Source organism: Anomaloglossus baeobatrachus, chromosome 4 (genome assembly GCF_048569485.1).
Source record: "Anomaloglossus baeobatrachus isolate aAnoBae1 chromosome 4, aAnoBae1.hap1, whole genome shotgun sequence".
In the NCBI taxonomy this organism is placed as follows: domain Eukaryota; kingdom Metazoa; phylum Chordata; class Amphibia; order Anura; family Aromobatidae; genus Anomaloglossus; species Anomaloglossus baeobatrachus.
Window position 1 is genome coordinate 359,593,175 of NC_134356.1, and position 22,359 is coordinate 359,615,533.

The 22,359-nt window shown below is 42.4% G+C and overlaps 1 protein-coding gene across 1 annotated transcript in view; it reads left to right on the top strand.

The window, feature by feature from the left end:
- The window catches only part of CERK (ceramide kinase), a 138,822-nt gene that overhangs the window by 107,859 nt on the left and 8,604 nt on the right, over window positions 1-22,359 (top strand). Inside the window, exons 9-11 of the mRNA XM_075345112.1 lie at window positions 1,354-1,506; window positions 12,838-12,943; window positions 15,053-15,129. Coding sequence (XP_075201227.1) covers window positions 1,354-1,506; window positions 12,838-12,943; window positions 15,053-15,129 — 336 coding nt within the window. The remainder of the gene's footprint in view (window positions 1-1,353; window positions 1,507-12,837; window positions 12,944-15,052; window positions 15,130-22,359) is intronic.

Here is a 22,359-nt window from a genome sequence, read left to right on the forward strand (position 1 = left end):
GCTACAATGCCCTGCACATTAAGAGACATGGCTATATCAGATGAACTATAGTAGATTTCTAATTGAAGGTGTTTTCTAATATTACTATTACACCTGCTACATATTGAGATAAAATTTTGGAGATAGGAACACCCCTTTAAGTCTCAGAGGAGAGCAGCTGTATTCAGAGCTCCCTTCATTTTCGAGACTAGTGACATCCTCAGGACTTTAAGTCCCACCGAATAAAACTTCTTACTCGTGTCTTAAAAGGGATTTTCCACCGAACAAAGTTCTTTTTAAAATTTATTTTAATTAATAGATATTGTAATAATAATAATTTTCACAATTGGAGGGGTTTAAAAAAAATGTTTCCACTGAGATAATCTTCTGGAAAAAATGCTTGAGTTTCCCCATTGGTTTCAACTATACTCTGGAGACGAGTTCTGAGCATCAAAATGCTCGTTTCTAGTGATGGGCGGACCTGGACTGTAAAAGTCCAGATCTGCACGGGTTCACAGGTACCCGTGCACCGACTCTGGGCCCAGAGTTCTCAGAGAACTCCAGGTACCTATCCGGATCCAGCAACTTGGGTAATTTTAGGAGGTGGGGGGACGTGTAAGGTAAAAGAAATAAAATAGGGAAAAGCAGGCAGCAAGTTATACTTACCAGTCTCCCACTTGGCTGCAACACTACTTCTGGGGCCGCTCGTACTACTTCTGGGGCCGCTCGTACTACTTCTGGGGCCGCTCGTACTACTTCTGGGGCCGCTCGTACTACTTCCACTTCCACCCCTTCCCCAGTAGCCGCATTTTACTTGTCCATACACTGCACCTGGTATTGCATCTTTAAAGGGGTTTTCCGGTCTAAAATGTCAATTCTGCAGTCACTCATTGCGACTTCTCACATTGCACGCACTGTGCGTTGTGAGGAACCTCCGGTGTCCGAGCCGGGAATGACTGTGAGAATGAGAAATGGATACTCCCAAGCCAAAATCTAAGTAAAGTGGTGCGGCCTCACTCAATACACTTGCATTGAGTGAGGCTGCTCCTATTTATTTGGATTCTGGCATAGAGTATGCACATCGCAAACTCGCAGCCATGTGTCTACCACTGACACTGGTGAATCCTCACAACACACAGTGCATCCAATGTGAGGGTTCACAAGTCTCTAGTCACATAGTGACTGAAGACTTGTCATTTTAGACCGCAAAACCTCTCTAACCCTATTCTAATGAATGAGAGAGAGACTGCTGTCATGCCAGACAAAAGCATATAGACAAACATACCCCATCATAGTTAAATTAGCAAATGCTTTTTCTTATAGCCTCAGAAACCCTTTCTGTGAGAATCTAACATTTTTGTGCTTTCTCCACAGGTGATTGTCAGCCACTAGATGTGAGCTCGGTTCACCACAAAAATATGTTCCTTAAATATTCTGTGTCATTATTGGGCTATGGTTTCTATGGTGATGTGGTAAAAGGCAGTGAAAAGAACCGCTGGCTGGGTCCAGCTAGATATGACTTTTCAGGTAAGATAACATAGCCCATGTGTTTTCTATCATACATACCATACATACTGCTGCTCTGGCATATTTCATTAGCCTAACTTTTGCATCCTGGACAGTTGGGCAATATAGGCTAGTGTGTAATAACGCTTGAGTATTGTCATACTGAGCACTAGCCTTTAGTGTTGAGCTTTTAAGATCTGGACAATTGGATGCTGTAGACCATTGTATAATACCGCCTGAGCATACTCCTACTGAGCACTAGCCTTAGTGTTGAGCTTTTAAGTCCTGGACAGTTGTGTGAGATAGACCATTGTATAATACCGCCTGAGCATTATCATACTGAGCACTAGCCTTAGAGTTGATCTTTTAAGTCCTAGACAGTTGGGTGCTGTAGACCATTGTATAATACCGCCTGAGCATTCTCATACTGAGCACTAGGTTTCGTGTTGAGCTTTTAAGTCCTGGACAGTTGGGTGCTGTAGGCCATTGTATAATACCGCCTGAGCCTTCTCATACTGAGCACTAGCTTTCGTGTTGAGCTTTTAAGTCCTGGACAGTTGTGTGAGCTAGACCATTGTATAATACCGCCTGAGCATTATCATACTGAGCACTAGCCTTAGAGTTGATCTTTTAAGTCCTAGACAGTTGGGTGCTGTAGACCATTGTATAATACCGCCTGAGCATTCTCATACTGAGCACTAGGTTTCGTGTTGAGCTTTTAAGTCCTGGACAGTTGGGTGCTGTAGGCCATTGTATAATACCGCCTGAGCATTCTCATACTGAGCACTAGCTTTCGTGTTGAGCTTTTTTCCTCACATCTTTTAATCCCTGTTAAGATTTTGTCACATCTACTGATAAAAGTTTAATCATCCATCACGGGAAGTAATTCAGATCTGTATTCAGTTGCCATTTATCAAATCTTTCTTTTTCTAAAGAGTAATGTTTAGAATGTGATGTCCCAGTAGGAAAATTAAAAATAAATTTGCACAAAAGTCATCTAAGCTGTGATACGCAATTAAAAATTTAAATGTAATTTGTGGATTAAGAATTCTTTTGCTGAGCAGCAGTGATCTATCATTTGACTGTACTAAATCTCTCCGATACTGCATATTCTTAAATAGAATTATGGAGATTGTATTTATTGTTGTGCTCGTTGTTTTATGTCTTTGTGTATCCTAATGCCATAAATCTTGGCAATTTACTTCAGTAAAATTACCTTTACTCTTATATCAAAATTAGGCTGAAAGCAGATTACAGCTTGCAATCATTGATTATTGCCATTATTGTACATTTATATTATTACACTTGATTCACTCATCCTAGGTTTGTCATTGTGTCACAAGTATAGAGCTACATATTCCATAAATCAAACTTCATTTAGGTGTGTATGTAAAGAAATGCCTGATCTTCAGATCCCTACATATAGGAAAGGCAGGGACAAAAACTACATATGATAACTATAAAAATGGGCTTTGACTAAAGTGAGTATAATATTAATGTTACTCAAAGAAATAGCTATAGGAGAGCCAGGGGCTGCTTAAAACTGATCTATCACCAGGTATTTGCCAGCTAATCTGATAGCAGCATTTTATGGTGACAGAGACCCCGACTCCAGCGATGTATCACTTACTGGTCTGTGAGCTGTAGTTTTCATAAAATCACTTATTTTATCTGCAGGAGATTATCACTAGTAAACCTGCTGCCATGCAGTTCTCCATTCTTATGAGCTCTGTATAACCCACCACCAGCACTGATTGGCACCTTTCTGCCTATGCAGTGTACACAGAAAGCTTCTGATCAGTGTCGGGGGCGGCATTATGCAGTCCTCAGCATTCAGACAACAGGTAGATCTAGAGCAGGTGAAACTGTGTTTGCTTGTTTTTTTCTTCAAACTACAGAAAGCAGCCCAGTAAACAATATAGCTGGAATCAGGGTATCTGCCCCCACATTTTGCTGCTCCCAGATGGGATAGCAAACTTGGAGACAGATTTGTTTACCATTTAGTTGCAGTATAACATTCCTTGGTATTTTTCGGCTATTTATTGCAATAATTGTTTTCTACCAGTCTCTTAAAGGGATTGTCCACTATTCTGACAACCCCTTTTCAATCTGAATGTTTGCCCTCATTAAAATAAAAAACACCTATACTGACTGGCGCCATCCCAGCAGTGTCAGCACTCCCGGTTGTTACGTTACGCGAGCACTGCACCCATCTGCTCTGGCTTCTATCCCCACTTTCGGACATATCAAACATCAATAGAAAGTGAGCGAGCATCTCTGATTTCCTCTTGATGTCTGATTCATCTGAAGGAGTTGAGAGGGAAGCTAGTTCTGATTGAGTACAGGGCTTGTGTGACATAACTTCTCATGAGTCCCAGGAGAGCGAGTGCTGACAGTAGTAAGCTCGCTGGCACCAGAGATGAGTAGAAGTGTTTTTTTATTTTAACGGGGGCAAACACTTAGATTGAAAAGGGGTTGTCCTAGTAATGGATAATCCCTTTAAAGAGAACCTGTCGCCATGATTTTGTAATGAAAAATAAGTATATAGCTGTAATGGCGCTGTAACACTGATTAAATTATGTTAGGTAACAAATAAATCTGCTTTGTTGATCTGTAATCCAATACTGTATTTGGAGTTTTCTGCTAATTAGATGTCAGTGCACAGGGGCTCGACGGTACACTGGGTATTCTCCTCCCTGTCTGTGATTCCCCGGCCCCATAGTGTGCCTCCAGTCTGTGAATTGAGATTTCACACAGAGGAAGCAGGTCGGTCACTGACCAAGGCATGTGAGGGCACCAGGGAATTACAGACAGGGAGGAGAAGACCCAGTGTACAGTCCAGCCCCTGTGCACTGAAATATAATTAGGAGAAAAAATCAAATGGTGATTAAAGAGCAGCAAAACAGATTTCTTCACCAAAGGTATCAGTATTACAGCCATGTATTTATTTTATATCACAACACTTTTCTGACAGGTTTTCTTGAAAGATGACTTGTGTGACAAATAATAAGTAAAAAGCCACGTATTGGAGTCTGTCTGTGAAAGTTATCGGTGCTAGTGTTAATAACAAATTTTAAATATGTAAACTAATCCCTATTCAGTAGTTAAGACTGTTCACATGTTGATTTTTCCAAATATGCGTCCAAAATGGTATGGATTTAAAAAAAAAAAAAAAAAAATAAAATCCAACATCATGTAAGGGAGGCCCTGTGCGCACTTGCCGGTTTTTGCCACGGATTTCCTGCGGATTTGCTGCATGTTTCGCTGCAGAAAATGTTTATAACATCTCTGCAGTGATTCACCAGCAAATCCTATGGAGAAAAAAAAATGCTGTGCGCACTATGCGGATTTTGACAGCTGCATGTTTTGCGGCCGAATTCCCGCAGCAAAAACAATTGCATGTCACTTCTTTTCCGCAGGTACCTGGGGTTTGGAGGGCTGGCAGATCAATCACCCGCTGACTCTGGGTTGGCAGAGGATTGATCCCCGGTATCTGGCCAGATGCTGCTACCCATATAAAGTTTATGGGGAACAGAATCTTGCCCAAAGGGGTATGAGCAAGCGCTTCATACTCACCGTTGATCGGGCGACTGTTACACTGCTCCCGTGGCGGCTCTTTCATCTTCCAGAGCCAGCTCATTATTGCAAATCGTATTCACTCCTTCCCTGCTCACTGGTGGCTGTGATTGGTTGCAGGCAGACACACGCCCACGCTGAGTGACAGCTGTCTCAGTACAACCAATCACAGCCGCCGGTCAGCGGGTCTATAGCGTACAGTAAAATAAATTAAAAAAACGGCGTGCGGTCCTCCCCAATTTTAATAACCAGCCAGGATAAAGCCTCACAGCTGGGGGCTGGTATTCTCAGGATGGGGAGCCCCACGTTATGAGGAGCCCCCCAGCCTAAAAATATCAGCCAGCAGCCGCCCGGAATTGCCGCATCCACTAGATGTGACAGTCCCAGACTTTTCCCGGCTCTTCCCGTTGCCGTGATATGGTGGCAATCGGGGTAATGAAGGAGTTAATGGTAGCAGCCCATAGCTGCCACTAAGTCCTAGTTTAGTGATGGCAGGCATCTATATGACACCCCCTCATCACTAAACTGTAAGTGAAAGTAAATAGGCACAAACACCCCAAAAATCCTTTTATTTGAAATAAGACAAAAAATACCCCTCTTTCACCACTTTATTAACCCCTAATAAAAGCCCTCCATGTCCGACGTAATCCACAAGATGTCCCACGACGTTTCCAGCTCTGCTACACCTGGCACTCACAGTGAGCGCCATAGACCATGACTGCTCACTGTGAGAGTTAGGATGCAAGTGAAATGAGCCACCGCGATCAGCGGTGACTTCACTAATGTGCTTTGCAGTGACAGGTGGAGGACTCCAGCGGTCACTGCACATCAGCTGACTAAAGTCACCGCCGATCTTATACTCACCTTCTCCTACGAGGCTGCCTCCGGACACTGCTCTCCTGCTTCCAGGCCGGCTCATGCATATGCAGTTATGCAGTGCACAGCTGACCCGCAAACAGCAGAGCGCCGGAGGCAGCCGTGCAGGACAAGAGCATGGCCCAGAAACTTCAGCACCACGGACAGCAGTAGCGGGGAGAACTGTGAAATCCCTCAGGGATCAACCTGCGGCAATTCCGCACCAATACGCAACATACCGCATGCGGATTTCGGTGCGGATTTTGGTGCGGATTTTCTGCGTTTTTTCCCACAGGTACGGAAATCTTTAAGAGCCTGCGGAATTTTCTTAAGAAAATTCCATTTTCTAGTGCACACAGGGCCTAAAGCTCCACCTCAGGCCCACGTTTAAGTTTGGGAATAAAAGGTTATTCACATTTTTTAAAATTATGGCCTTCTCTTAAATGGGTTAGCCGCTTATTTGTCATGTGTGTTAAGGACAGTATATTGTGGCACTAATGTAATATACAGTACAGACTAAAACTTTGGACACACCTTCTCATTCAAAGTTTTCTTTATTTTCATGACTCTAAAAATTGTAGATTCACATTGAAGGCATCAAAAAAGTGAATTAAAACATGTGGAATAAAATACTTAAAGTGTGAAACAACTGAAAATATGTCTTATATTCTAGGTTCTTCAAAGTAGCCACCTTTTGCTTTGCACACTCTTGGCATTCTCTTGATGAGCTTCTAGAAATAGTCACCGGAAATGGTCTTCCAACAGTCTTGAAGGAGTTCCCAGAGATGCTTAGCACTTGTTGGCCCTTTTGCCTTCTCTCTGTGGTCCAGCTCACCCCAAACCATCTCAATTGGGTTCAGGTCTGGTGACTGTGGAGGCCAGGTCATCTGGCGTAGCGCCCCATCACTCTCCTTCTTAGTCAAATAGCCCTTACACAGCCTGGAGATGTGTTTGGGGTCATTGTCCTGTTGAAAAATAAATGATGGTCCAACTAAACGCAAACCGGATGGAATAGCAAGCCGCTGCAAGATGCTGTGGTAGGCATGCTGGTTCAGTATGGCTACTTTCACACATCCGGCTGTAGCAGTGGAGCACAATCCGGCGCTCTGCTGAAAAAACGAAACCGTTTTTTTTTTGCCGACTGTTTCGTTTTTCCAGCGTTGACTTGTATTGGCGCCGCATGGGCTTGCGTTCCGTCCGGTTTTTGCCGCATGCGGCAGATTTAACCGATGCGGCGGCCGGATGGAACGTTCCCTGGCACGTTTTTTGCTCTGGCAAAAAGAACGTGTCGCACTGCATCCGGCCGCTGCTGCGCATTTTTAAATGCATGCCTATGGACGCCGGATGCGGCGCGATGCGGCAAAAAACGCATCCGGCCCCCGCATGCGGTTTCTTCCAGTACGCATGCTCAGTAGCGTGCCGCAACCGGAAAAAAACGTATGGGCCGCATGTAAAAACTTATGCAAAGGATGCGGTGTTTTCGCCGCATCCGTTGCATAGGTTTCACAGCCGGATTAAGCTGCAGTGCTCAAACCGGATGTGTGAAAGTAGCCTATGCCTTCAATTTTGAATAAGTCCCCAACAGTGTCATCAGCAAAGCACCATCACACCTTCTCCTCCATTCTTCACGGTGGGAACCAGCCATGTAGAATCCATCCGTTCACCTTTTCTACAAAGACACGGTGGTTGGATGCAAAGATCTCAAATTTGGACTCATCAGACCAAAGCACAGGTTTCCACTGGTCTAATGTCCATTCCTTGTGTTCTTTAGCCCAAACAAGTCTCTTCTGCTTGTTGCCTGTCCTTAGCAGTGGTTTCCTAGCAGTTATTTCACCATGAAGGCCTGCTGCACAAAGTGTCCTCTTAATAGTTGTTCTAGAGATGAGGTGTGTCCAAACTTTTGTACTGTATGTGTTACAGGTTCTCCTCCTGCCTTTAGTACCTCCTACTTCACCATCTGCACAGAGATCCTGTTCTCAAAATGGCCGGATAGATAGATCTGGTCATATACTCCTCTATCTGCCACCTTAGGGTACGCTCACACGAGCGTATAACTCGCATGAGTATCGGACCGCATCACCCGGCGCGCCTAGCTTCTCTGCTGACAGGAGCGGCTCAGCTGCATGTATTTCTATGCGGCTGACATGCTCCTGTCCGGAGAGTGTGCGGCCGCACCGAGTGATGCGGTCCGATACTCATGCGAGTTATACGCTCGTGTGAGCGTACCCTTATATTGAGAATTGGCAGACGATTTTTCAGTTGGAGATGCAAAGGGAAGGTTTGACAACATAACCCTTTATCGATGGCCATTTTGAGAGCAGTGAAGCAGTGTTTTTTTTGATTATTGCTTATCTGAAAAATGAAATATGCTTAATTGTACTTCATTAAGCATCTTTCCCCATGACGTCATAATATGTTATGGTATGTATGTACGGAGTGGGTTTAGGAGCCGAGGTTACTTCACACAGGGTAGGTAGCAGCTATGTTATACAGCCAGTATATTTTTCTAATGGTAGCAAACAGAGTTAGCTTCAATCGCTGCTGTTTATCCACATGTATGCTCGGTAAATCTCCGATGGCAGCATTTAAATTGGGTTAAAGTCCTCATCGGCACCATCTTGAAGTATTCTCCTGTTTAGTCCAAGCATAATCTCCTTCATAAGATACCGTGATTTTCACAATATACTGCAATACCAAGGTATTCCTGTATATAGTAAATGATTTTTATTTATCCCTCTGATTTCCTCATTTAAAAATTAAAAAAAATCCTATTCTCTATCGCTGTATGCGTAAAATATTGATCTATGAAAATATAAAATTATTTCCCCTAATGAATTAAATGCCATAACAAACCCCAAAGGGGCTGAAATTGCTGTTTTTTTGGCTTCCATCAAAAAATGCAATAAAAGATATAGAAAAGTCACATACCTCAAAATACCACCATTAAGATTTACAGCTCTGCAAACATAAACGAGCCCTTCACCACTTAAGCAATGGCTACAGAAACAAAAGGGGGGAGGGTATAGTTTATTTTTTGTTTTTTACTAAAACAATAAATAGTAAAAAAAAAAACAAAAAAACAGCTTTTTCTACCTCTCTAATCATACTACCCTGAAGAGTCATATTGCCATTTCATTTTTTTACCCTACAATGAACGCCCTTAAAAACGAAATCCAAAAACCAATGTCAGAATTGTTTTTTCTTTTTAACATTTTGCCCCACTTTGATTTACTTTTTTTTTCTACAATATCTCAGTATTTTATATAGTGAAGTGAATGGTGCCATTCAAAACTACAAAAAATGAATTCACAAACATGACAAATATCTGCTTCATTAAGGGGTTAATGTCACTATATTAAAAATCATCTAGTGTAGCATGGGAATTGTTATATATTGGAGATATATAGCAAGACTTTGTGGTTGTCACATCCTAATGGCAGGCTGAAAGCTTGCCACAGCCTTAAAATACTGATCAGTTTTCACTATCTTTCTTTAAAAAAGAAACAAACAAAAAAAAAACCTTTATTTTTCCTCAGAAGATGATGTTTGAGACGTAGACTGTCTCAGTAGATAAGAAATAAATAATTATGGCTAAGGTCAGTGTTGAACTTGTGTGATCTGGACTATATAGTCAGTAGAGCTCAGATTTTAGATTTCTTTATTTTTCATTTTCAGAACAAAGTAAGTAAATCATACAAACAATGTAGAAAAGCCGGCAGCGAAGAGCAATTTAGCATAATACAATAGAGAATTACCAGGTACAGGCTCTTTTAGATCAATTTTCAATGCTAATACCGTGTTTTCCATTGCAGTCTGAAATAAAATCAAGTTGTGTTTGGGAAAACAAACCCCAAGTCTATATCCGATTTCCATCGGGAAAAAATGTAACTTTAGGATCATATAAATCTTGGGTCACACCTAAGCCATATACCGTATTTGATTGATCATTAAAATCTATAACTGGAGACACACACTAGGAGGACCATATCTTTTGAAAATTTTGAGGATATTTTCTCGGTTGAGTTTTGTTGCATAACTACTTCTTCAAGGGGGGATACTGTTGGTTAAAATTCCCACTTTGAGAAGTTTAGTTTTATGGCAGCTTTTAAGCCAAAGGTTGTTGCTTTGCTTGCCATGGATAAGGTTTTCCAAAGGATTATCATCTGGTAGCATGTAAACAAAACCAATAAGTCAAAAATGCACCTTTTAAGGTTAGAAGAAAAATTAACCCCCCCAACATAAAATCAAGATGCCGAAAAAAAATAAATATCGCGCAATAGGAGTACAGACCCAAATTTAGTACTAGAAGTCAGTCAGCATCTTTCTGATGATTGAAGAGGTCAAGAATGGGATAACCCAAGTAATCAAAGTATATTATAGAGGGCAAAGGCAGTCTTTCACCCTCATAATGGATTTAAACTACAGAGTGAATTATTCTCTACTTTACCTAGAAAAAGTACTTTAACTTCTAAAAGAAACTGTCCATTGTACGGAAATTTGGACTATAGATCCTTTGAGAAACTGATGTTTTAAACCAGGTGTTGAAAATGTCCACTGTTTGCATCCAAGCATACCTTCATATGCCGTTCTATGTTATTGAATGTATTCCTCAGGACTTCTGGGGTTTATAGCTTGAATTTCTCGTTGTACATTCTCTCGGAGTGCCTGTAATGTTCTTGGCCTGTTAGTGTACATCCAACCTTTTCAAATGGCCCCAAAGGAAAAAATGCGGGCGGTGTTAAAATCAGGCGATCTTGGTGGCCACAGTCCCTTGGAGATCACTCTGTCATCAAAGAAGGCTTCAATCTCTTCCTAAGTCTATCTTCTAGTGGAGATCGCCAGCAGGGCAACAAATCAGCGAGACCTCTCGGCTTCAGGATGTTTCTCACTGCTGTTGCTGAGGTTCATTGCACTCTCACTTCTCATAAATCGGAGTATGCACAGTCCAGATTTTAATATAGTCAACTGTCTTTTACAAGTTACAGCAATTTTTCCAGGTAAAGTAGCAAGTGAATTACTCTTTACTTCCATAGTGGACTTTTGGTGGACTTAAGGTCCATGTACACTGCAATCAAAACAGGCTGTTAATGACCTTAGTAATGAGCACAGCGCTCATTCGTTGGGTGAATTGTACTTTTGTGTCACACTTAAAGATCCTCCTTCTTGACACTTCATTGTCCTGTGTAAAAAGAACCTGGCGCTACCAAGCGTGAACTTCCACTAGGTGCAGTGAACTAATTTATCTACAAACATGTTACCGATCTTTAACACTGCGCATCGCAAAATATAACCAAATCTATAGTCCCTATTAATTTTTTATCGACCGAAAAACTATTTAATTTGATATGTAAAGAGGAGTCCTTGGTGGACCTTTTGACATGGCTAACGGTTCAGTGCATCATTCCACGCTCTTCATTAACATGCTGCACATCTTAACCAAATCCCCGTCCTTATACATGCGCACTGACACAGGAGGAGCCCAGCGAGCGCATGGACACATTGTCGGTTCTGACATTCTCTCATCCCTCTCTTGTCTGATTTGATTGTGCAGTTTTGTGTAGGACTATACTGATATACTTCCTTTATGCCTATGCTGTACACAGGGATAAAAGCCCATTTCTAAGAGAGTTTTCTTCGATTTGTTGGACGTTAGGCAACATTCACTCTTTTTGCGTTATTTTTTTCTGTACAAAGCAGTTTAGAAAGCACCAGTGGAAAACTGACACAGTAAAGTGTCAAAATGCACGGTCAAACAGTCCCCTCTCCAGACTGAGGACAAAAAGAAAAACTTGCAAGCATTAATTAATAAAAGGTGTAAAAAGCAATCTTGGACATCCGTCTTGTCATCCTACATCAGCCTGCTTGGAGGCAGTGACACTTGAAAAACGCCTCTGTGCAGGGAGATACATGGTGACAAGATGGATGTCGCAGAAAGCTTTTTACACCTCTTTCTAATTGCTGTTGGCAAGCCCTTTATCTTTTTTTTTTTTTTTGTACTTCTATGTACAGTTTGTACATATGGGAATTATTATTTCAGGTATATCTAAGAAAAGAAAAAGGAACAAGCATTTCATAATGTGGCTCCATTTACATAACCCACCATACAAGAGTGCCTGGTGCAGGGTGGAAGAGGGATAAAGGATGTGAAGAAAGCTCCTCTTGTGCCTGGTGCTGGGAAGAGGGATAAAGGATGTGAAGATTGCTCCTCTTGGGATTATCTACCCGCCTTGTGGGGCTATGTGCAGAGTGTATAACAGATCCATGCCTTTTATAGATAGGGGTAGGATTGTCTCCAGCTGCTGTAATCCCGACTGGTGCCCAGGGAGGGTCCATACAGTTTTACTAAATATTTCAGATGAAGATTGGATCATTCAGTTAGTGCTGTGGTCAAGTATAATCCAGAATCTCCAGCTAGTTTGTGAATTGTTTATTTTTTCAAAAGTCAAAGGTGTAACGCAATACGTTGCAGAACCGAAACTGTCCCTTTTTCAGGATTAAATATACCATAGTGATCCTGGATAATACTGGACCACAGCACAGATTGAGTTATTTCATTTTCATTTATAATACTTTGCGTGTGAGAAATCTCCCATTACATTCCAACTCAACGCTAAATCAAATAACAATATTGCAAGAAAAATCTAAGGGAAGAAGAAAAACAAAGTACGAAGTCACAACATGTTCTAGCGATAATACAAGACTGTGAACTGAGCCAGACAATTCACTGGGTTGAGGTTTTACTGTACCTAGCCAGCTCTGCATGAGTTAGCATTACCAATGTGTCTAGATTACATGTTTGCTATATATCTTGTAGTTACTGTCCAATAAACATTTAAATAATTGTGAAATTCCATTCTCTTTTTCATCAACATTAAAGTGCTTAGATTGATGCTGATAATGCTTTTTCTGGTATGTTGTTAGGATTCAAGACATTCTTGTCGCATCGTTACTATGAAGGTACCGTCTCCTTTCAACCAGCAAAATGGGCTTTGGGATCTCCAAGGGACAAAATCAGTTGCACATCTGGGCAAGTTCCTTTATAACTTTGTATTTGGTGTCCTGACAAATGTAGTGGGTTGTACTAGAACTGTTCTACAGCTGTTAGTTTTGTGTTTTATTAAGGGCTTGTACACTAAGGGCCCATTCCTGTGATCCGGAGACACTACGGTCTAGACGCAGTGTCATCCCTCCTGCAGAGATGCTAGTAGTGTTCTCAGCGGGAGAACGCAGCGTCCGTACCCACGATCATGGTTCTGGACGCTGCCGACTTTTGATCTAGTATCCCCTATGAGAACATTTGCGTCTCCGCAAGCATAAATTGACACGCTGCCACCTGGAAATCTGCTCCACATGTCAGTTTTTGCTGCAGAAAAAATGTAGAGTGGGCATAGGATTTCTTTAAATCCCATCCAGTGTGCCTGTACTGTACAACGCAGCGTTTTGGATGCAGCGAAAACACTCCGTCCAAAACGCTGCAAACACTAACCATGGAAATGTACCCTTATACTAAACATTTAAAGCAAATTTGTCACCTATTCAACAACACATTATAGCGACGAGTCCATTCTTCTATAGCCAAAGTGGCACAAAAAGTATTGTATTGTTTAGTATTTCTAATATGAATTATGAATGGACACATATGGTAGCCCCTAGGAGCACTCCTCTGGCTCTACTCACGTCCTACTGCCCCAACAGCAACCTGTGACTCACTGAGGATGATGAGGGCTGGAGGTTTTACTATTCTGTCTTAGATTTGCTCTTTGCTGTTTCGTGAAATCCACTGTAATATCAGTATATTAATACGGATGTGATTGCATCAGATTTGGACAGAGTTCCTAGTCTAAAGGCTCCCATACAGATTAGATACCTCTCAGCAGGCAGCAATTTCTCCACACCTCCTCCTCGTGCATGCTCTATTGATGTGGAACGATCTTTTATCCCCATACATTTTATATTGGCTTGTGATAACGGGCAGTTAAACAAGTGCCTATTGACTTTAGAGCACCTACTGATGAAGGAAGTAGAGGAACAGCCTGGACTGTGGTCATGTCCGTACTGGCAGTTCTGAATTCTGGGCTTGTTACATACACATCAGTATAAGGTTAGTTTCACACTTGCGTTGTTTTCCTTCAGTCGCAATCCGCCATTTTGGAAAACAGCGGAATCCAACGGATTCCGCTGCTTCCCATAGACTTGTATGGACGACGGATTGAGACTGATGGATCTGCGTTGCTTCCGCTGGCCGATGCTGCGTTGCTTCCGCCGGGCGGAAGGAACGCAGCATGTAACGTAACGTTTTTTTGAGCAGCGGAATCCTTAGGATTTCACTGCACATGCTCTCTCTGGCTCCCTGCACACGTAACCAGGGTACACATCGGGTTACTAAGCAAATCGCTTTGCTTAGTAGCCCGATATTTACCCTGGCTACGTGTGCAAGGAGCCAGCGCTAAGCGGTGTGCGCTGGTAACCAAGGTAAATATCGGGTAACCAAGCAATGTGCTTTGCTTAGTTACCCGATATTTACCCTGGCTACGTGTGCAGGGAGCCCGACACTTCCCCGCTCGGCTCCGCCCCCTCCCGCACTCCACTCCGCATGTACACACACACACACACACACACACACACTCACCTGTCCCCAGCCATGCAGTCCCCGCAGCACTGACATCCTCAGCGCCATGGCCCCGCTTGGCTCCACCCACCCAGCACTTTGCCCCCCGCACACATTCTCGGCGGCCGAACAATCAGCTGATCACCCGGCGGCTGGCTGCTGTGAGCGATCAGCTGATCACCCGGCGGCTGGCTGCTGTGAGCGATCAGCTGATCACCCGGCGACCGGCTGCTGTGAGCGATCAGCTGATCACCCGGCGGCCGGGTGATCAGCTGATTGTTCACAATAGTCTGCCGCTGGTAAAACTGTAAAGAAAGAAAGAAAAAAAAAAAAAGCAGATTCTGTTGTGCCACTATGTGCAACACATCCGTTGCATCCGTCACATAACGCAATGCAACGGATGCCGTTCAACACAAGTGTGAAACAAGCCTAAGGAGTTGCGTCCTGAGAGCCAGATGCTCCTTGTGTGCAATTCCCTTTAAGAGAAATGGTTCTAGTCTTTTCTAACAAGTTGTTTTGCTGTTCCAGGTGCTACATTTGCAGGCAAAGTAGCAAGCAGCTGGAGGAGCAGCAGACAGCGAAGACCTGTGGGTTAAAAAACAATGGTGAGACCATGTTAATGAAACATTAATTGCCACCTCATTGTGCCACAGAGAATTTTAGCTCCTGTGTAAATACTGTCTTTTCCAACCTGTGATTAGACTGGATGTACTTTATACATGTGAAGTAGTGAGTAGGCGAAATAAAAATGTTTAGTATAGAGAAAAAATGACCACTTTTGGCAAAATGAGCTAGTACAACACTGCCATTCTAGCACCCTAACCTCAACTTGTTTGTAATGAAAATTGACACTTTTGACATGGCAGCTAATTAATTCATAGATAGATAGATATATAGATATAGATATAGATATATAGATATAGATCATATATATATATATATATATATATATATATATATATATATATATATATATATATATGTCATATATATATATATATATATAATGTGTTAAAAAAAGTAGTTTGGACAAAAGGTGAATTCTTCCATGGCTTGTTCTATTGAAAAATAACAAATGAGGCTATAGTGACCTACTGTCACTTGCCTGGATCCAGCACAGGCTGCTACTTGGTCTGCATTTACTCCCGAAGGAAAAAGACGTCATCACTTAAAGGGAATCTGTCACCAGGTTTTTGCTAAACATGTTATAGGCAAAGAGATTCTGAAAGTAACCACGTTTTTATTAGGTCACTGTGTGTAGCCATTCTGACTTTATCTCAAGATTGAGTGTAGCAGAGCTGGGAGCTGTCCCCACCCACACCAGGCTCTCAATAGAGATTGTGCATTGACTGTGAGGTGTCAGACACAGCAGGGGGTGTGTCAGACTGGTCTGCATGAGGCAGGGAGTCACACCAATAAACACAGAGCACTAAACTCTTTAGTATGAGTAAATAGCTAGCACACACAGATAAGAGAAATACAACTGTTTTTACTTTGTTTAACCCTCGCAGCATGCTGTCCTCAGTTTATATTGCAAAATCCTGGTGATAGATTCCCTTTAAATGGCAGCTGGATTGGTATGGCCTTAGATTGGCTTTGTGACCAGGTGACTTGAGCAACGCATCATCGGTGACAGTAGCGAACTGGCCACGGCAGTCTTGCTGCCACATTGGATGTTGCCACTGTATCCATGTGAGTACAAGTCAGTGAATACATCCTCATTTGTTATTTTATTTTAATTTACCAAGCAATTGGTAACATTTTTAACCCTTTTCATTTTTTGGGCATTTTGTGTATGATTTTTAAAGATATACCTATTCATCTTTCATATAAAGTGTGTATTTCTTCATTTCTGGGCCATGTAGAAGCCGCATCACTATAAAATAGGAATGTATTTACACCCAAGTGTAATGCAATATCCCTAGGGTTGATCAGACTGGTGCTGGCTCTTGATTGTGGCCACCAGTGTCTACCAACTATGCACGGGGGCCTTGTAATACATTGTGGGTGAATTGTCCGTAATTAGGCTGGCATTAGCGGACCTTTGGGTGTCGATTAAAAGAAAAGTGTATGAAATCTGAAGTATAGAAGGGTATGCCTAGTTTTATAGGAAAAGCAATTTAATTTTACAATAATTGCAATTTTCCTTTTAGTTTCCCAATGTTTTTAACTGGACGTTAACCAAAAACCCATCTGTGTGTGTATGAAATACAGGGCAGGAAGGAGAGTGATAAAGCTGCTGTGTGATTGGGAACGGCGAGTGTCGGCCTTTTTGTCTAACAGATGGACAGTAAATGACTTGTATTATCATCTGAAATCTCTTATTACAGCACAGGTGGAAGTCACATAATTAGCTCATCTGGAAGCAAGGACAAAATATTGCTTTTCAGCATGTTTATTCACCTTTGTGATGTCATGCGATCCACCGGTGGTGTATGTTGTAACCATTTATTTAGGATTGCTGGGCGATTGTTAACCCCGTCTTCTGCGGCTGCTGACAAGGTTAATATGAACAAAGACTAATGGTTTTATCGTATTTGGCGCATTTGTTCGATTGATTTATCCAGATGTCTTGGGAAGCAGAAAACAATTATGGGATTGGCAGATAGTCTTGCTGCTCAGTGTTTGGCATGAGTGACATTCAGGCTCCTTGCCCACAGGAACTTCAATGTAAACTAATTGCCAGAATCAACATATAGGAGAGTTTTCTATATGCTGTGTGCTCATTGTAGATTGCGAGACATCTCGATTGCCCTGTCACAGTGCGAGGAGGGGAACGTTCATGTTTCATATTTATCTGCATATTATTTCTACAGGTTCTGTGAACGGAGCTGTCGTCTGCTTCATTCTCCTCTCATTTCCTCTTACCGGCTGATGAATGGAGATAAACAGCAAATGCACTTTCTATGGGCTGGATAGCTAGATGTAACAAAGCTTTGAAGCCTAACCTTGTATAATGGGAATATCTGCACAAATATGCACCAATAATAAAGTAAATGGACCTTTGGTCATGCGTAGCCAGACAACGTACATTTTAAAGTGCATTCTACTTGTGTTCTCCCATTCTTTTAGTGAATGTCCGCCCTTGAATATCTTTTTTTCTTTCTTTTTACTTATCAATTTATTAAAAATTCTTTTCTGTTCAATCCTCGTTTTTTTTCTGACACAGAGCTCGAATTCAAACCTAATATTTTTATCGAATAAAGATGTCATGATCAAGCCTTGCAACATGAGGAAAAAACGAAAGGTTACCGATTGGCTAGTGGTGTTATGCCCCCATACACATTGGACTAATTTTGGCCAAATCCGCTGATATCGACGGGTTCAGCCAACAGTCAAATGTGAATCGAGACCCTGTATCCATACTTGTTCATGGAGATCAATTTCGAACTGCAGTTCCTTTTTGTTTTGCCAGATATAGCGGTCACTAGAGATGGCTGATAGCAGTTTTCAAAGAGAACACTGGAGCATTTGCCAGAGCAAATGCAAGACCCCATAGCTGCAAGGCTGCAGTGCTAACCACTGAGCCACTGATTCCCTTTATTGCTAGGCTTGTTAACAAGTCAGGCATTGATTTATAGGCTAGTTACCTCCAGTAAGCGACACTAGAGACTGCATCCATTCTTCCAGAGGAGATCTAATTTGCTTATCTCTTTTCTCCCCTGTGTCCTCTTGTGGTCTTCACAGAAGTTTAATAGCAAATCTGCCAAGCATAGAGGTGGTGCCCAATAGTCCAAAAACAAGAGCAATAATAGCAGGGACTAAAACTTAACTTTTAATCTAATAGGTAAAATTGGTAATAAAGTGCTTGTGCATAAATAGTGCAAAGAACAAAATGCCAAATGGCAACATATTAGTCAGATCTCACCCAGACTTCATCCATGGGCGGGACTGCACACTGGTCCGGAAAAGAGAAGTCACAGGCTGGAAGGACAGGGTGGAAAAGTATGGTAAATCAACCCCTGTCGTGCCCCGTGAATGGACTTCCGCCCTGACAAGTGCAGCACCCAAGTGAGATGTCTGCCCCGCAACCACAAATACAAAAGAAAAAGAATGTCCTCCCAACGCGTTTCCCTCTCAGTATCAAGATAGGCGCCACCGTTTACCTGGTACACATAGGTTTTTCATCCTCTGAGCCTGTGTTGGTCTCCCCTGAGGAACTCTTGATACTGAGAAGGAAACGCGTCGGGAGGACATTCTTTTTCTTTTGTATTTGTGGTTGCGGGGCAGACATCTCACTTGGGTGCTGCCCTTGTCAGGGCGGAAGTCCATTCATGGGGCACGACAGGGGTTGATTTACAATACTTGTCCACCCTGTCCTTCCAGCCTGTGACCTTTCTTTTCCGGACCGGTGTGCAGTCCCGCCCATGGATGAAGTCTGGGTGAGATCTGACTAATATGTTGCCATTTGGCATTTTGTTCTGTGCACTATTTATGCACAAGCACTTTATTACCAATTTTACCTATTATTAGATTAAAAGTTAAGTTTTAGTCCCTGCTATTATTGGTCTTAACAGAAGCAATTCTCACTGAGCCACGAGCAATACTTTGGAGTAAGTTCACACACTGCGTTTTTTTGACGCTGCGTTTTTGTGCGTTTTTTTTTCAGCAAAAAAGCACAAACTCACCTGCGGCAAAAAACGTGGAGAAAACGCATGCGTTTTTACCACGTTTTGCTGCATTTTTCCTCACTGCGTTTTTTATGCGTTTATCAGTGAACAATGCCATTAAAGATTGTTGAAGAAAAAAAAAGTCTGATGTCATTTCCTTCTTCAATATGTTCTTCATTCTCCACTAGTGTATGCAGGAGAGCAGACAGCTGCAGAACTTCAAGGCTTAGCATACTCCATCCAGGACTGTATGCTGGAGGGAGAGGCAGGGGGAGCAGAACTATAAGGCTCAGCATACTTCATCCACTAGTGTATGCAGGAGACCAGACAGCAGCTTCAGAACTACAAGGCTCAGCATGCTCCATCCAGGACTGTATGCTGGAGGGACAGGCAGGGGGAGCAGAACAGAACAACAAGGCTCAGCATACCCCATCCACTAGTGTATTCAGGAGAGCAGGCAGCAGCTGCAAAACTACAAGGCTCAGCATCCTCCATGCAGGACTGTATGCAGGAGCTTTTTGCCCCCCCCCCCCAAATGACGTGGGCTTTGCCATATTTTTGTATGATAGCCAGGTACAGCAGGCAGGTACGAACTGCCCCCAACCACCAGCTGCCTATTTGTACCCGGCCAGGAACCAATAATATAGGGAAGCCCTTTTTTTTTTTCTTAATTATTTTATGAAATAATTAAAAAAAAAAAATAAAATAACGTGGGCTTCGCCCAATTTTTGAGTCCAGCCAGGTCCAACTAGGCGGCTGGGGATTGGAATCCGCAGTGCAGGGTGCCCAAGCTCTCTGGGCACTCCTGCTGCGAATTGCAGTCCTCAGCCACCCCAGAAAATGGCGCTTTCATAGAAGCGACATCTTTTGGCACTGTATCCAACTCTTCCAGCTGCCCTGATGCCGGGTCGCTCTCTGGGTAATAATGGGGATAGGGCTAGCTGTATATTATCAACTGGCCCTAAGCCCGAAATTCATGGTGTCACGCCAATATTAGACATGGCCACCATGAATTAATCTAGTAAAGAAAAAAAAAAAAAACACAACACACAGAAAAATATTTTTATTAGAAATAAAACACAACACAATTAGTGACTCCATCTTTATTGAAATAAAGACACCCCCCTGCCCCCGCAGTAATCCTGGGTCAAGCATCTCGCGCCGTCCAATCCGGATCCAATATCATCTGATCCGTTTGTTGGAAGGCAAAGCGATCAGATGATGTCAGGTTCAAGGACGTGAATCACATGACACATCAGCTGATTGCATAAAAGCTGTTTATACAATCAGCTGATGCATCAGTGCAAAAAAAAACTTCACACATCTGTTCAGACTCCCGTCCGATCGCTGCAGGACACGGCGGTAATCAGCTGATGAAGTCTCCTGACCGCATCCGCTGATAGTTTAAGCCAGCCAGGCGGTAAAAAGCCGGCGTCACCGCAAGACTTACGATCAGCTGATGCGTCAGGTGACTGCATCAGCTGATCACCGCCAGGTCCTGCAGCTATCGGACGGGCCCGGGAGTCTGCACACAGTGGCGGTACCGGGAAGAGGAGCTGGGAGCGGACATGGTACCGGGAGTCTGCAGACAGGCGAGTATGAGATTTTTTTTTTTTTTTTTTTTACTGTTCACGTTTGACTTTGCAGCTGCTTCCACCTCCCGTCCAGACATGGCGCAGGACGGGAGTGGTACCTGGAGGATTCACGCTTATGTTCTTACCAACAGAAGGAATCCTCTTCCTGTAAACGTCACTGTGCTACCCACCCCTTGCGTTTATAGCTGTGTTTTTAGTCATAGAAACGCACTAAACTGCAGCTATATTTGCAATTTGCGTTTTTCATTGCATTTTTGAACATTTCATTGAACTCAATGGGTGGAAAACGCAGTGAAAAACGCAAAAATAATTGACATGCTGCGTTTTTGTGGTCACCACAAAAAAAACGCAGCTAAAAAAAAAAAACCGCTGTCTGCAGACAGCAAAAATGAAAACTCATAGACTTTGCTGGGGAAGCAAAGTCATGTAGTTATCTGAACAAAAACGCAACCAAAAAACGCTGCGAAAAACGCACTGTACGCACATAGCCTAAAGCGCCATACATATGGTATCTGATGGAGCACTCCACAATTTTACAATTTAATAAATAGCCATAGGACAATTCAGAAGTACAGAGTTACATGTATTATTACAAAAACCTTACTGTTGCTCTACACCAAAAAAAGCCGTAATATGGCCATGTGCATGAGACCTTATTATAATACCATAGTGTAAAAACAATTGTAACTTTGTACAAATGTGTATTTGTGTTACATATACAGACTTCATTACTTTGTCTGTGCCTTTCCATTCTTGTCGTGGGTCATGCATTGACTATTTCTTGAGGCATGGCCTGGGAGCCAAATAGTGTTTTGTCGTGTATGTACTTTCCAGTGCTTTTCAGCATTCTAGAGCCTGTAAACACATGTAGAACAGTGACAAGTTTCCAGTGACCTCCGGGTAGACATGATTGTAGTAGCTTTGACTGGACATGGATCTGTACTCTTTCAGCCCACCAAATCAGCTGTGAACAGGATTCAATCAGCTGTGAATGTCATTCTTTTGCCTGACTGACTATTTTTTCCTTGTCATTATCTTTTTGTTTTAGGTAAGCAGAAAACAACCAGAAACCTCTTTTTTTACTGTAGTAATTACTTTGAGTCAATGCTTCAATAAGGGAGTTAATTAGCTCATAGGCAGTGTAGATGGCAGTGGCATGCTTGGTGGTTCTGAAATTGATTCGCTTAGAGACTATGTCCAAAAATAAGCCTGACTGTAAGGGGATCTATGTATTTGCCTTACAAATAAAGTGATAGAGAGTGGAATTATGTGAACGAAGTTGGCCTATATGCAAACTAATGACACACCAATAGGGTGAGTTAAAGGGACTCTGTCACCAGGATTTTTGCATTGTAAGCGGAGAACAGCATGCTGCAAGGGTTAAAAAAAGAAAAATCATCTCTTTTTCTCTTATCTGTGTGTGAGCTATTGTATGTCTAAGCTAAAGGATTTATTGCTCTGTGATTAACATTGGTGTGACCCCTCTGCACAGCACACCCATCTGCGATTAACAGCTCATAGTCAATGCACAATCTCTATTAAGAGCCTGGTGTAGGCAGGATAGCTTTTAGTTCTGCTAACCTTTATTTCCTAGATAAAGTCAGAACTGCTGCACACAGTGATTTAAGTT